General features: G+C 41.4%; 1 protein-coding gene across 1 annotated transcript; it reads right to left on the bottom strand.

Annotated features, from left to right (window-relative positions):
* Nucleotides 1-298: 298 nt before the first annotated feature.
* Nucleotides 299-13,810, bottom strand: LOC126992022 (uncharacterized). The gene is made up of 5 exons (XM_050850697.1): nt 13,739-13,810; nt 11,856-11,874; nt 3,201-3,510; nt 1,337-1,452; nt 299-673 (listed from the first exon to the last, which is right to left on the bottom strand). The coding sequence occupies exons 1-5, from the start codon at nt 13,808-13,810 to the stop codon at nt 426-428; spliced, it is 765 nt and encodes a 254-aa protein (XP_050706654.1). The 3' UTR covers nt 299-425.
* Between the last annotated feature and the right edge of the window lie 1,508 nt (nt 13,811-15,318).

The raw sequence follows: 15,318 nt of genomic DNA, 5'->3' as shown, positions 1-15,318 counted from the left end.
AGTTTCCCCAGGTAGTCATTTATCGACCAGCCCGAGAGGGAGGATGATCAGCTGGGTGAGCTGCACGCCGACTGCCCAGGCCGGGATTCGAACCCGGGCCCGCGTAGAGGCCAGGCATGCTGACCACTAGACCACGGAGGCGTATTGGAGCCCAATCTCAAGTGAACCCACTCACAATGGCACACAATTTTTTTTCCGGTAAATTTTGTGCTTTGAATGAATTTGCTAATCATTTCTGTCGAAAAACAGCACAAATTATTTTCACCCTTCCACCCTAACCTCCTCAGTAATAAAAAAAAGTGACAAAATCATAGCCTTGAGGCAGTAATATTCAGCCCCAGCATCAAAAAATTATACTGCTGCCCTATGAAAGGCATCTCTTAACTCCGATGAAGTAGGTGGTGACTGGTGGAGCAGCTTCATTGTCATCCCTTGCAGTGGCAGGTGTCATTGGGCCAGCAGATGATGAAGCAGTGGCTGGTGTCATAGGGCCAGCAGATGATGAAACAGTGGCTGGTGTCATAGGGCCAGCAGATGATGAAGCAGTGGCTGGTGTCATAGGGCCCGCAGATATTGAAGCAGTGGCTGTTGCCGGAGCAGCTAATGGTATCTTTTCCACAAGTAATGAACAATGTGCTGGGATGGTCTCTAGCAATACTGATAAAGTGTGTATCTACAAAGAATATGAATTTAAGGGTAATTAATAAATTGTTTTAATAAGAATATAAAAGTTTTTGCCAAAAACATACAGGCCAGTCAATATTTCACTGCTGCTTGACTGTTGCTGCTATCCTATCCCTAGCACATCATGTCAATGCTGAATGGCTCTGGTACCCCTTCAAATACATGAGACGAGCAGCCTATGATGTCATACACCAGTTTATCTACCACAGTTAATGTCATAGTTATATAGGCAGGCGCCTGCGTATCTGTGGGCAGGGGTAAACCAGTGTATGCTGTAAGGCCTTGGTGGAAGTTCCCTGCCTGAACTGTGCAGCTAATCCCCCATACAGTGAGGGCCTTTTTTACTCCCTCAGGGGCTGTGCAGCTGAGAGAGTGGTGTACATGAGTGTGAGTGTGTGAGTAAGTGTGTGCCTGTCTTGGCTAAAACCCTTCACTGGGGGAAGACAACCAAGGTATTTAGATAGATTGATAGTCATTGACAGATGAACATTAAAAAAATTTCTATATCAAATATGCAGTTCACTGCTATGAACTTATTAACTTTAAGCTGAAATAAAGGCATTGTGGCCAGTATAGCTGCATTCTGTGAGCACATAAAAAACTAACTAATATAAGTCTTACATTTAAAGACATAACAACTAAAAAAAAATACCAGTCTGCCGCTGCTCATTCTTGCACTTGGCAATGCAAGGCTTTGATTTTTGTTGTACGTTGTACCAACGCCTCTCACAGTCCTCCTGCGTACGGGGTCCACTCCCAGGGAAGGCACTGTCAGGGTATAAATGTGAAGCAAGTTTCTTAATCGTTTCACTATGGCATGCTTTTTATTTCCCATAACTTCTCCAATAACATTTAATACATGCTGTGATGGAAAGCTAAATCAGTACCAATATTTTATTTACATGCATCATAAGACATTAACTTTTTAGATGTTATGAACATGGCCATAAATACTACTTTTCATTACCTACTTTTCTAAAATGCTTTTCTCTAAGTAGGAGGATATTACACAATACAGCTATACAAAAAAATTCAAAGCATTAATCTTAATTCCATTCTTTTGAGTACCTCTAACCTAACATTATATCACCAGAAACTGTTTGACCAATGCTATCAAAATAATATTTTAATCTTACTTTACCATTCTCATCAAATCTACCTATTCCGATATAGTCTTAACATAAAATATTTGTAAAAGTGTTGAGAGCCTGGCATGCCCAACCCACCCACCCCCCAAAAAAATCTAAATAAGGAATAAATAAAATAACAGGTAAATATGACTTGACTCTTATACTAACCCCCTTTCTACCCTAACAAACTTGGGGACCTACCATGTTAGGTTAGGACGTGTTTGGTAGGACATGTTTAGCAGGATCTTGAGTACATTCCAATCTAACATTATATCACCATAATCTGTTTGGCCAATGCTATAAATATACTATTTTAATCTTACTTTACCGTTCTCACGAAACCTACCTATTCTCATATAGTCTTGACATAAAGTACTTGTAAAAGTGTCCATAGTCTGGCATGCCTAGCATCCCCCCCCAATAAAAATAAATAATAAACAAATAAAAATAAATAAAGAATAAAAAAAGGGCAAATATGCCTTAACTATCTATACCAACCCCCTCTTCCCCCCCAACAAACTTGGTATGTTAAATTAGGATGTGTTCGGTAGGACGGGGCAGGTTTGGCACTTGGGGACCTACCATGTTAGGTTGGGATGTGTCAGGTAGGACATGTTTAGCAGGAGTTAGTTTAGTTATGTTAGATTGTTGAGGGAGTGGGGTTTGCAGCAGAAATGGTCATGATGATGCTATTCACGTGAAGCAGTAGGAAAAAGTATGTTCTGTTTGGAAACTCTGTGGTTGTGTTTGTATACAAAAATACCCATTTGACGAGGTCAGGTTAATTTGCAAGTTACTTGAATCATGGATATGTGAATATGTAACAAAAAAATAAAAGCATTAACCTTAATTTCATTATCTTGAGTACATTCCAATCTAACATTATATCACCATAATCTGTTTGACCAATGCTATAAATATACTATTTTAATCTTACTTTACCATTCTCACAAAACCTACCCATTCCCATATAGTCTTGACATAAAGTACTTGTAAAAGTGTCCATAGTCTGGCATGCCTAGCATCCCCCCCCCAATAAAAAAAAAATAATAAACAAATAAAAATAAATAAAGAATGAAAACAGGGCAAATATGCCTTAACTATCTATACCAACCCACCTCTTCCCCCCCAACAAACTTGGCATGTTAAGTTAGGATGTGTTCGGTAGGACAGGGCAGGTTTGGCATGGTTAGGTTTAGTTATGTTAGGTTGTTGAGGGAGAGGGGGTTGTGGCAGAAATGGTCATAATGAAACTATTCAGATACAGAATGAAAAGGTATGTTCTGTTTGGAAGGTCAGTGGTTGTGTTATTATGCAAAAAATACCCAATTGATTAGGTTAAGTTAGTTTGTAATCTGATTGAACCATGAATATGTGATTACCAACCTTGTTACAGCTTCTGCCACTTCAGTCCACGCTCTCTTCTTATCCTCAGGGGTGATACTCTTCCCATAACACCCTCTGATTATACGTATTTTTTCTTGAATTTGATGTAAGAAGACCGTTTCATCTGGCGACCAATTAAACTTACTCCTTTTCTGCGCTGGTTCTCCGGCCCGTAGATCATTGGGGCAGATGACGTGGTTATGGTGCGGTAATTTCAGCAGAGCAAGTCGTGACGCAGGAGGGGAGATACGGGCATTGACGAGTGACGGAGTAAAAACAGCCTTTGAGGCTACTTCTATCTGCCACAAAACTCAGTATTTTCTTGTGTTTGCCATTTATTATGTTTCTGTTGTACATTTATACATCTTTTCTTTATTTTTCTTTTGAAATATATACTTAATTCATGTCGGATGTTTACGTTTTGCACGGAGGCGTCCTTAGCAACGAGCTCGCCATAAAGAAGAAGAAGAAGAAGATAATAGTAGCCAGGATTTGCTAATACCTACACTCAAAGTTGACGAGGATAGCTTTTACTCTTAATAATTTGAAACTATTAACTTTGATAGTAACTTTAAGAGTAAAAGTTAATAGCTCTCGAGGATACGGGCCCAGTTTCCTCTTGCCCAATCGGAAATAATAGTAAGGTCTGAGGCTAAGCGTTATATTCCCTCCAGCCTTGAGTCGTTAAGTTCCTGTAGGGTGGGTCTTCTATTAAAAGAAGTTGAGTAATGCAGAGTGGGAATCATCGGCGTAGGAATGGATTGGACAGCTCGTTTTGGAAAGAAGATCATCAATGAACAGCAGAAAGAGAGTGGGAGATAGGACAGAACCCTGTGGGACACCACTGTTAATAGGTTTAGGGGAAGAATAGTGGCCGTCTACCACAGCAGAAATAGAACGGTCAGAAAGGACACTGGAGATAAAGGTACAGAGAGAAGGATAGAAACCGTAGGATGGTAGTTTGAAAAGCAAAGATTTGTGCCAAACCCTAGCAAAAGCTTTTGATATGTCCAGCGCGATAGCAAAGGTTTCACCGAAACGGCTAAGAGAGGATGACCAAGAGTCAGTTAGGAAGGCAAGGAGATCACCAGTAGAACGCCCCTTTCGGAACCCATACTGGCGATCAGATAGAAGGTTAGAAGTGGAAAGGTGCTTTTGAATCTTCCGGTTAAGGATTTATTCAAAAGCTTTAGATAGACAGGAAAGTAAAGCTAAAGGGCTTTAGTTTGAGGGATTGGAACGCTCACCCTTCTTAGGCACAAGCTGTACAAAGGCATACTTCCAGCAGGAAGGAAAGATAGATGTTGATAGGCAGAGACGAAAGAGTTTGACCAGGCAGGGTGTCAGCACAGAAGCACAGTTTTTAAGGACAATAGGAGGCACTCCATGAGGTCCATAAGCCTTCTGAGAGTTGAGGCCAGAGAGGGCATAGAAAACATCATTTGGAAGAATCTTAATAACAGGCATAAAGGAGTCAGAGGGGGGGTGAGTAGGAGGAATATGCCCATAATCGTCCAGGGTGGAGTTCTTACAGAAAGTTTGAGCGAAGAGTTCAGCATTAGAGACAGATGAGACGGCAGTGCTGCCGTCAGGGTTAAGGAGAGTAGGGAAAGAGGAAGAAGTGGAATTGGAGGAGATATTTTTGGCTAGATGCCAGAAGGCACGGGAAGAATTAGAAGAAGCAAGGTGTTGACATTTTCTATTAATAAAATAAGTTTTGGTAAGTCGGAGAATAGATTTGGCAGAATACCGGGCTGAAATGTAAAGGTCAAAGTTAGTGGGAGTTCTAAGGCTCTGGAACCTTTTGTGAGTAAAAAGACTAGTAGGTCAGGCAAAGCGTAGATATGAAGAAAATATTGCAGCCAACTGTAAAAATAATCCGAAATCTTTCTTCAGTTACATAAACAACAGAAAGGCGATCAAAAGTGGTATTGGACCTTTAACAAACAGCGACGGTGCACTAGTGACTGACAGCCAACACATTGCAAACCTCTTAAACAATTACTTTTCCTCGGTGTTTAATACTAACAATCTTCCTCTCGCTACCACCAACACCAGTACTATTGTAAATCTCGAGCATGCATTGCCTAATTTTGAAATAACAACCGATGAAGTCCTTAAAGCTCTCCATTCACTTAAAACAAACACAAGTCCTGGACCTGACAAAGTATATCCAACTCTGCTGAAAGAAACAAAGAGCGAAATACTCTCCTCCTCACAACCGTATTCAATATGTCCTTGCGACAAGGCATCGTCCCTTCAGATTGGAAAAAGGCTAACGTGACACCGATTTTCAAGAGAGGAGATAAAAACGTACCAGGTAATTACAGGCCCATTAGTCTAACTTCGGTTGTAGGTAAGCTACTTGAGGGTATAACTAGAGACAAAATTGTGAGTTACCTTGAAAGCCACTCATTGATTGGGGACTCACAACATGGCTTCCGAAACAAAAGATCCTGCCTATCAAACCTATTAACCTTTTATAACGACCTCTTCACTGTTTATGACGTAACCAAATCACTGGACGTAGTCTATCTTGATTTCCAGAAAGCGTTTGATAAAGTCCCGCATCATAAATTACTTTACAAATTAAAGCAAATAGGTATTGACGGTCAAGTAAACCAATGGATCGCGAATTGGTTGAGCAACAGACAACAAAGAGTAGTGATTGACGGATTTAACTCAGAGTGGGCGCCTGTCACTAGTGGCGTCCCTCAGGGCTCGGTCCTTGGCCCAGTGCTCTTCATTATTTACATCAACGACGTGGATGTTGGACTCAATAGCCGCATTAGTAAATTTGCAAACGACACAAAGATTGGTAACTCGGTTCTCACTGACGAAGACAGGCAAAGCCTCCAAGAGGATTTGCACAAAATTTCAGCTTGGTCGGATAGATGGGAGATGCCCTTTAACGTAGACAAGTGCCAGGTCCTTCAAGTTGGAACGAGGAATAAGAAGTTCGAATACGAAATGCGCGGCGTTAAACTCAAAAGCGTTCAATGCGTCAAAGACTTGGTCAAAATCGCGTCAAACCTCAAATTCTCACAGCAATGCATCGATGCAGCAAATAAAGCGAACAGAATGTTGGGCTTCATTAAAAGAAACTTTGTATTCAAGAATAAAGATGTAATACTCCTGCTCTACAACAGTTTAGTCAGACCCCACTTGGAATATGCGGTACAGTTTTGGTCCCCCCACCATGCAAAGGATATTGCTAAATTAGAAGGTGTTCAGCGTCGGGCAACGAAAATGATCCCTTCCTTGCGCAACAAATCCTACGAAGAAAGGCTTTCTACCCTTAACATGTTCTCTTGAGAAACGTCGCCTCGAGGAAAACTGATCGAATGTTTTAGAATACTTAATGGTTTCACGAATGTAGACAGATCAACATTGTTTATGATCGATGACACTTTGCGCACGAGGAACAATGGCGTAAAACTCAGATGTAGACAAGTAAATTCAGACTGCACCAAATTTTTCTTCACCAGCGTTGTAGTGCGAGAATGGAAGCTTCCACCATCAGTGGTCCAGTGTAACACGATTGACTCCTTCAAAATAAGCTCGACCGTCACTTCCTTCAACTTAATATCAACTAGAGTAGAAATGCAACGTTTTGGAGTCTTCTGATTAATGTAAAATCACTTAGGTTTAAGGACAGACCACCAAGTCTGGACCCTGGGGTCTGTGGTCTGATTTTCTATGTAAATCTATGTAAATCTATCTTTAATAACACGAGAACAAGCGTGATTAAACCGACGCTTTTTAGCATGAGAAGTGGAGAAAGTACGTGGAATGTATGCCTCCATTCCAGAGACAATTACCTCTGTGATGCGCTGAGCACACACAGAGGGGTCTCTCTCCTGGAAGCAGTAATCATTCCACGGGAAATCGGAAAAGTACATCCTCAGGTCGTCCCACCGAGCTGAAGCAAAATGCCAAAAGCATCGCCTCTTCGGCGGGTCCAGAGGATGTACAGGAGCGATAGGACAGGATACAGAAATAAGGTTATGATCGGAGGAGCCCAACGGAGAGAACAGTTTGACATAGTAAGCAGAAAGATTAGAAGTAAGGAAAAGGTCTAGAATGTTGGGCCTGTCTCCAAGACGGTCGGGAATACGAGTAGGGTGCTGAATCAGCTGCTCTAGGTCGTTGAGGAGAGCAAGGTTGTAGGTTTGTTTACCAGGCTGGTCAGTGAAGGAGGATGAAAGCCAAAGCTGGTGGTGAACATTGAAATCTCCCAAGGTGGAGATTTCAGCGAAGGGAGAGTGAGTCAAGATGTGCTCAACTTTAGAGTTCAAATAGTCAAAGAATTTTACGTAGTTAGTAGAGTTAGGTGAGAGATAAACAGCACATATGTATTTAGTAATAGAATGACAATGAAGTCTTAGCCAGATGGTGGAAAATTCAGAAGAGTCAAGGTCGTGGGCACGAGAGCAAGTGATGTCGTGACGCACGTAGGCGCAACATCCAGCTTTGGATTGAAATTTAGGATAGAGATAGTAGGAGTGAACAGAGTAGAGGTTGCTGTCAGTAGCCTCAGAAACCTGTGTTTCGGTGAGGAAGAGAAGGTGAGGTTTAGAGGAGAAGAGATGGTGTTCCACAGAATGAATATTAGAACGGAGACTGCGAATGTTGCAGAAATTGATGAGGAGGAGGTTCGAGGAGTTATCAGGATACCTCTCAAGTCGGCAGCCAGAAGGGGAGTCCTCCCTGGGGGAATTTATGCCCCCCCCCCCCCAGGCGGGGACTCCGAGGCGTTGTTTTCGTTAGCCATTTTGAATTTTGAATTTTGGGAAAAGGTGTGTGTGTTTTGTGAATGTAGTGTTGTGTAGAAAGAGAGAAACTGTCTTTAGAGAGCATGCTGAACTGCTCTCTGGTGTTGATGATACAAAACGGCAGCTGAATACACCGGCTCTTTGTCAGACTTGCTCAAGAAGAATGTTCCCGAACCCTTGGCTTGGAGTGAAGACTTGTTGGTGCGGTTCAGATACCTCAAGGATAAGTTGGTCTCGCCACCAGTGCTTCGTCTGCCGAACCCGGATCTGATCTTTGTTCTGAGGACCGATGCCTCCAGCCGCGGGATTGGAGCAGTCCTTCTGCAGTACTACAGCGACTGTCCACATCCCGTCGCCTATGCCAGTCGGAAGTTACTCGACCGTGAAACAAGGTACTCCGCGATTGAACGAGAGTGCCTTGCAGTCGTCTTCGCCATCAACAGGTTTGACTTCTACCTACGCGGTAAAGAGTGTATTTTGGAGGTAGATCACAAGCCTCTTTTGTACCTGTCAACATTCAAAGGAAAGAATGATAGACTGGTTCGTTGGGCTTTGTCTCTTCAAGCCTACAAGTTCAGAGTCGTTCATGTCGCAGGCAAAGATAATTTGGGTGCTGACCTACTGAGCAGGTCTTGTTAACTTTTGGTGTAATCTACTTCCAGCAGATTCTTGTTTGGGGGGCCGTGTGTGGGTGTAACTACGCCCTGCCGGCCTTGTTAAGTCTGCCGGCCACGTTAAGTCTGCCGGCCTCGTTACCGCCCTTGCTACTCCTACTTCCAAGCCGACGTCATAACCCGGCAGCTGGCGGGCTAAGGCAGACACCAGCTCATCACCACAGGGTGCACACCTCGCCTTCTCAACCTCACGCTGGTCCTTCGTCTCACTGGGAAAGCTGCGTGTCTGGGCTCCTTGCTGCTTCTACCCTGGCTTTACCTTCCGACCAAGTCACCACTGCTGTCTCCCACTGCACTCCAGCCTATGGACTTCACTTCCCTGGCCTTTAGCTGAGAGGATTACAACCGGTGCACCCAACCCCGGTGACTCGGCAGGCCAACCCCTTTGCACACTACAGTGGTTTGATTACTTTGTGGTCATTTTGTTGTTTTTGTTTGTATTAATACACTCACCCTTTTTTTTGTGCTGTTTTCCTCTCCAAAGGGCTATTAGGGCATTCCTGGCTATTACATTTTAATACTGAGGGCGAGAGATCGTGGCCTCCCGTTTTCCCTCACACTGTGTGCAATTCATGGGTGTTGTACAAAAGGGACTGCAAGGCTCTGGACGTCACACCCAAGCCCTTGAAGACCATCCGCCTTGAAATATCAATCGGTGCTAGAAGCAGAAAAAAATAACGCAGTCCAAGGTAATCAAGGCGTCCCTGTCAAGGCAAGAAATACCTCTTCCCAAGGAGCGAAGTGCCAAGTGTGGAGAAGCGACAGGATGCCACAAGACTCCATCTACCCCACCATGTCACCATGAGACAGACCTGTAAGCACTGCTATCATAAGGATGCCATCAACAGGTCACATTGGATGTGCGAGACGTGTCAGGTTGCCTTGTGTCTAACTGATTATAAAATTTGCTTTGCAGACTTCCACAAAGGTTTTGCTGCCTAATAGCTTGATTTAATTAACTGCAGTAAGAATATATTACTTATGGATGTTCATGTTTTGTATGTTTTTTTCTGTATTTTTGATACTTTTTTATATTAAATGTCCAACTTACGACTATGTTTGTTACATCATTCATTACCATGTTATTTCATAATGCTAAGTAAAATTTTGTTGGAAAAAAAAACGACATTTGCAGTAAATTAAAAAAAACAATGATTAAGAATTAAATAGCCCAAAAAAGCCCATTTGGGATGAGCGTCGTTCTACCTAAATAGCCCAAGGTCACCAAATGCTTTAGCTTTAACATACTATGTCAGTTTATTTTTTTTTATATTCCAAAGAAATCACGAAGTGGATTATAAAGGGTTAAACTAACCACTAACTAACTATTAAATAATGAAGTAATGCCCTTCTCTCAATTATTTTTATAACCCATTTATTTTATGATCATTATTATTGTTTTTTTATAGCAAAGGAAACAAAGGAAAATAAAAAGCTTGCAAAGCCCTGCTCTTGCAATAAAAAATTGAGTTGTGTCCATAAGAGATCAATTTCGGATGGAGAGGTGCCTTGATACTTTTCTAACTGATAGCACACCCATTCTCATATTTTTATGCTGCCAATTACACCACCTTTACCTGTACACATTTACCTGGCTGCCTCACTGCCACCCAGCCCACCCTCCTGTCCCCTGCTAACAGGAATGCTAAATATGATGGAGACAGCTGCTATTGATGTTGTTTTATGTATAGTGGGCAGTGATAGGCTACTGTTTGTTGATATTGTTGACATAGTAATTTGCTTGAGATATCAGTTATTTGTTTCATGAAACAGTGGGAGGCTAGTGTTTGTTGCTTTTGTTGATAGTGTTCTTTGCTTAGTATACTTATTATTTGTTAAATCATACATGTTTTTGTTGCATGATTAGGCCCATATTCTTAGATGGTGTCGACTCTCACATTAACTATTTCAAAAAAGGTTGAAAATAAATTAATCGGGTTCTCATGAATTTTCATTTCCACGTTCATAGTACAGCTGCTGTGTCAAACATTATTATTTGAGATGACTCTTTATTCGTATTGATTAAAATACGAGAATAGCGGACATCACTTTATTGAAGAGGAATAATCTTTGGAATACTTTTCAACAACAAAATCATTTAATCTATACACACACGAAAAAATAAAAACAAAACGTATTGCACTTAATGAGCGTTAACAAATGACGTGTATATAAGAAAACTGACTTCTGAGAAGTTATATTCTGTTCTTTAAATCACTAGCATATTGTTCTTTTCGTTGTTGACAAGTATTCTAAAGCTAGAGATCCAGAGAACAGAATTTAACTCTTTAGAAGTCATTTCTTTATAATTTATGCGTCATTTGATGACGCTTATTTAGTGCAATACGTTTTTTTGTGTGTGTGTAAAACAATCCCTAATATACAATACAAAAATCATAAAAGTAATTATAACTAACAGATTGTTTGATTTTTTTGGTAACACGTCACTTTCTTAAGCTTATGTTAATATGTATATCCTGTAATACTTTTTTTTATGATCTAATGAAACTATTATTTAATATACAAATCAATTAAAAAAGAGGAATTTACTAGGCTACGCTACGAAACAATATTTGTCTTCAGTGATTAATTCCGTTGAAATATTATTGCAAAAAACGGTCTCTTGTCACGATGTTCGTATATTTTGACCGGGGAGAGGGAGGGGGGGGTGATTCATGACTTAACATTCATGACAACATTGCATTCATAGCATATTTTGATTTCAACATATAAAGCTTTAATTTAGAAGGGGATATATTGGGCTACGGTGCGAAACAGTTGTGTCCTCAGTGCCAATTCCATTGTTATATCATTGCATAAATAACATACAGGTGACAGTTTAGCAGAAGTACATATTGTCATAGTGGTTGAGGGCATTGAAATCTGTTCTTTGGCTATTATTTTCAAATTTAATAGAAGTGCATATTGTTATGATGGTCAGTGGCAGTGCAAACTGATCTTCCGTTATTTTCTTCGTATTTGATTGCATAACAATAATAACAACATTTTTTTTTTAATGCAAATCTTTTCAGAAAGGGGCAGTATTAGGTTACGCTACGAAACGATATTCTTCTAGATATTCCTCATTGTTAATTCCATCGATATATCATTGCATGACACTTCACACAATATGCATATTGTTTAAATGGTTGAGCCCAATGTCTATAGAGTAACATGTCGGGACACTCTTTTGAATAAAACCGTACCTTCCCGCGCATGGCGTATCTGGGGTACACTGAGGCTGTGACTGACTGACTGAGCTGAGAGCTCAGTCGCTTTGAAGTCACGGTCGTGTGTGGTGTTTCGGTCGTGTCCGCTCGCCATCGCGATACTTTTCCCCATCGACGCCATGCCCAACACTTGTCCAGTTTTTATATATATATATATATATATATATATATATATATATATATATATATATATATATATATATATATATATATATATAGATAGATAGATAGATAGATAGATAGATAGATAGATATAGAGATAGATAGATAGATAGATAGATGTAATATGCAAAATTACAGATTTACGATGACAATGATGTCACTATATATAGCCTGTCTGGTGCAACATCAGATAATATCCTCTGCTGTAATCAGGGCGATGCCAGACATTGTAGACATCAGGGACTTAAACCCTGTGTGACAAAGGGAGGGGTCCGTGTGTATGCTTTCCTGCGAGAAAAATAAATAAAAGCAACCCCATAGATAGTGACTTCTGGGGACTTAAGGGACTTTGGTATAATGACAAAAAATAATTTATGATACGTTCTTCACTAGAATCAAGTCACGGTATAATGAATTAAGTAAAAAAAAATAGCCTTAACACCTTAAAACCTTAAAGAAGATCTGGGGCTTTTGATGAACGATCTGGGGCTCAAGCTCTAAAAGCCACTCTCCCCCGCCGCCAATGGTTGTAATAAATGAATGGGCCCAAAGAGTTTTATAATTATAATCGTTGTAGTAGTAAATGTCCTACCTTCTCCTCATGTTAACTGAATTATGAAACCCATGTGGAGAGCAAGGAAACCATATAAGTCTATCGTTAAACCAGTTTTCTATCCTAACTTTTCATAAACGAATTGTTAAATCGATCGATTATTGATGTCATGAAATATAACCTATTACCAAGTCTTCACAATATAAAAAAAATCAACCTATAACATTACATTCGTAGTGGTAACACAAAATTTAATGCAAAAATTAAAGAGACGTTAAAAGTTGACATTTTAATGTACTCTGCTCAAGCATTACTTCATCCATTTTCTGTCATCGCTACCCCATGATACGCCACAGCTATACCTCCCATCCTTCCCTCATACTCCCACCCCCCGATGAGTGTGTCCCGACATTACTTATATTGACATTGGGTTGAGCCCAGTGAAAACTGCTTTACGTTTATTGGTTTCGTATTTTTTTAAAGTTATATACTCTATACGTGTAGCTTGCAAATGTAGTTTAAGCTCCTGATGTAAGCTCGTCGCTGATTGGACAGCTGCTTGAGGCATTAATTTTTGTCTCTTGATGTTCGGGTAAATAAAGACCGCGTACCCGATGCACTCCCAGTGGAACGCCAGCACTCGTCGAGCGAGCAACTCTCCTGGCCCTTGAGCCAGCTTATAGACTGCTGAGTTGCTCGTTCGGCTCCGGCTACGGGTGCAGAGGCACCCGTGCCCCCCGACCAGCTAGGCAGGGCCTCATGGCCTGAAGCCTAGCTCCTCTGCCGGGCTCTAACCATAGCCCATCCATTCAACGAGCTGGTAAACATAAAACAACAATAACAACAACAACGATGCACTCCTCACCCTGGTCCTGCTACGGGTAGGCCAGGGCTCCCGTGTCTCCACTGTGCTGCTGCCGGCGGAGGCGTCCCCTACACCCGCAACGAGACTTGCATCGCCTCGACACTCCCTTACCGGGCCGCCGTACGGCCAAAGACCCTGTTCCCTCTACATGGGGATAAACCTTAGACGACGATGCACTACCATCAGTGACACGCCAGTCCTCGTCGAGCTAGCAACTTGGCCGGTGTAGCGAGATATTTTGACCGATCTGAAAAGAGTGACCGACCCAGGATATCATACCGCATCCCGGCAGAACGCCAAGTAGGTCCGCGGCGAGAGGATCCCCCCCAAAACATTATCCAATGGGGACATGCTCCGACACTCGTTACTTTCCTAAAAACTTATATCGCCTAGTATATCATTCAATATATCTATTTTAAGGAACTATATGTCACTTGCAGTCGAAAATCACCAAAAACTGCATGGAGCGCCCTTCGGAGTGAAATAAGTCATTTAAAAAGTAGTTGTCGACCGTGACGGACGTCCGTCCCTGCCCTGCTGTGAGCGGCGGGTTATTATCGAGCTCACCGATACATCTACCGCAGAGCAGCAGCGTAACAGCCTTCATTAACCCGTGGGCGTCGGCTACGGGAAAGCCGAAAAGTGGCCGAGAAACGGCAACATTACACTGCATTTTGAGAATAAGAAAAGAGCATGGAACGTACATCAGAGTACTTCTCTCATAACCATAAAGCCGTTAAAAATATTTACTTATACTCAAACTCCATTCATTTTGGGTGGTGTTTGTTACAAAATAAAGTCTCGTGACACGTGGCATCTAGCCGAGAGTCACTTGTTGTCTACATTAGAGAATTTGACAAGTGAATGCTGTATGGATAGCTAATTCAGTCTGCCATGACATTACATCACCACCTATGACAAATAAGCCCACCTCAAGATCAATCAACCACCACAATGACCGAGTTCATGCATTGTTGGTTGCTCTATGCCGCCACCGCCTACAATTAGCTCAAATTTGGCGTTTTGAGCCGAGCCCAAAACTGGGTCCGTCGTTTCAGCGGACCGACTCGCGGGAGCCCAAAAATGGGTCCACCGACGCTGCCGGGTTAAGGAATAGTTCCATATATATATATATATATATATATATATATATATATATATATATATATATATATATATATATATATATATATATATATATATGCACGTACATAGGGAGAGAGAGATAGATAGATATAAATATATAAATAGATAGATATAGATAGATATAGTTCGATAGATAGATAGATGTAGATAGATAGATATAGATAGGTAGATAAATGTGGATGGATATATATATAGATAGATAGCTATAGATGTATAGATATATAGATGTAGATAGACAGGTGTGGATGGATAGACTGAAGTATTGAAATCTACACTCTCTATAGAAAGGTGACGAGGAGGCCTGATCGAAGGTTATAAATGGATTTTTTTTTTTTTTTACAACAAAGGAGGCAGCTCAAGGGGGCACACACACACAAAAAAAAAAACAATAATAAAAAAAGCCCGCTTAATCGCTGCTCCCAGAAAAGAATCAGAAGAGGGGGCCAAAAGCAAGGTCAAATTCGGGAGGAGAGGTGTCCTGATGCCCTCCTCTTGAAAGAGTTCAAGTCGTAGGCAGGAGGAAATACAGATGAAGGAAGATTGTTCCAGAGTTTACCAGCGTGAGGGATGAAAGAGTGAAGATGCTGGCAAACTCTTGCACAAGTGGTTTGGACAGTATAGGGATGAGCATGAGTAGAAAGTCGTGTGCAGCGGGGCCGCGGAAGGGGGGGAGGCATGCAATTAGCAAGTTCAGAAGAGCAGTCAGCGTGGAA

The sequence above is a fragment of the Eriocheir sinensis genome, unplaced genomic scaffold, assembly GCF_024679095.1.
Source record: "Eriocheir sinensis breed Jianghai 21 unplaced genomic scaffold, ASM2467909v1 Scaffold385, whole genome shotgun sequence".
Classification (NCBI taxonomy): domain Eukaryota; kingdom Metazoa; phylum Arthropoda; class Malacostraca; order Decapoda; family Varunidae; genus Eriocheir; species Eriocheir sinensis.
This window is presented reverse-complemented; position numbering and strand designations above follow the sequence as displayed.

What these genes read in the sequence shown, in the direction of transcription:
- LOC126992022 (XM_050850697.1), bottom strand. Translation starts at nt 13,810, where the DNA reads ATGTCCCCATTGGATAATGTTTTGGGGGGGATCCTCTCGCCGCGGACC. An exon ending in GTGGCAGAAGCTGTAACAAG is followed by an intron (nt 1,453 to 3,200) that starts GTTGGTAATCAC and finishes ATACCCTGACAG; the next exon opens with TGCCTTCCCTGGGAGTGGAC. An exon ending in GAATGAGCAGCGGCAGACTG is followed by an intron (nt 674 to 1,336) that starts GTATTTTTTTTT and finishes TATTCTTTGTAG; the next exon opens with ATACACACTTTATCAGTATT.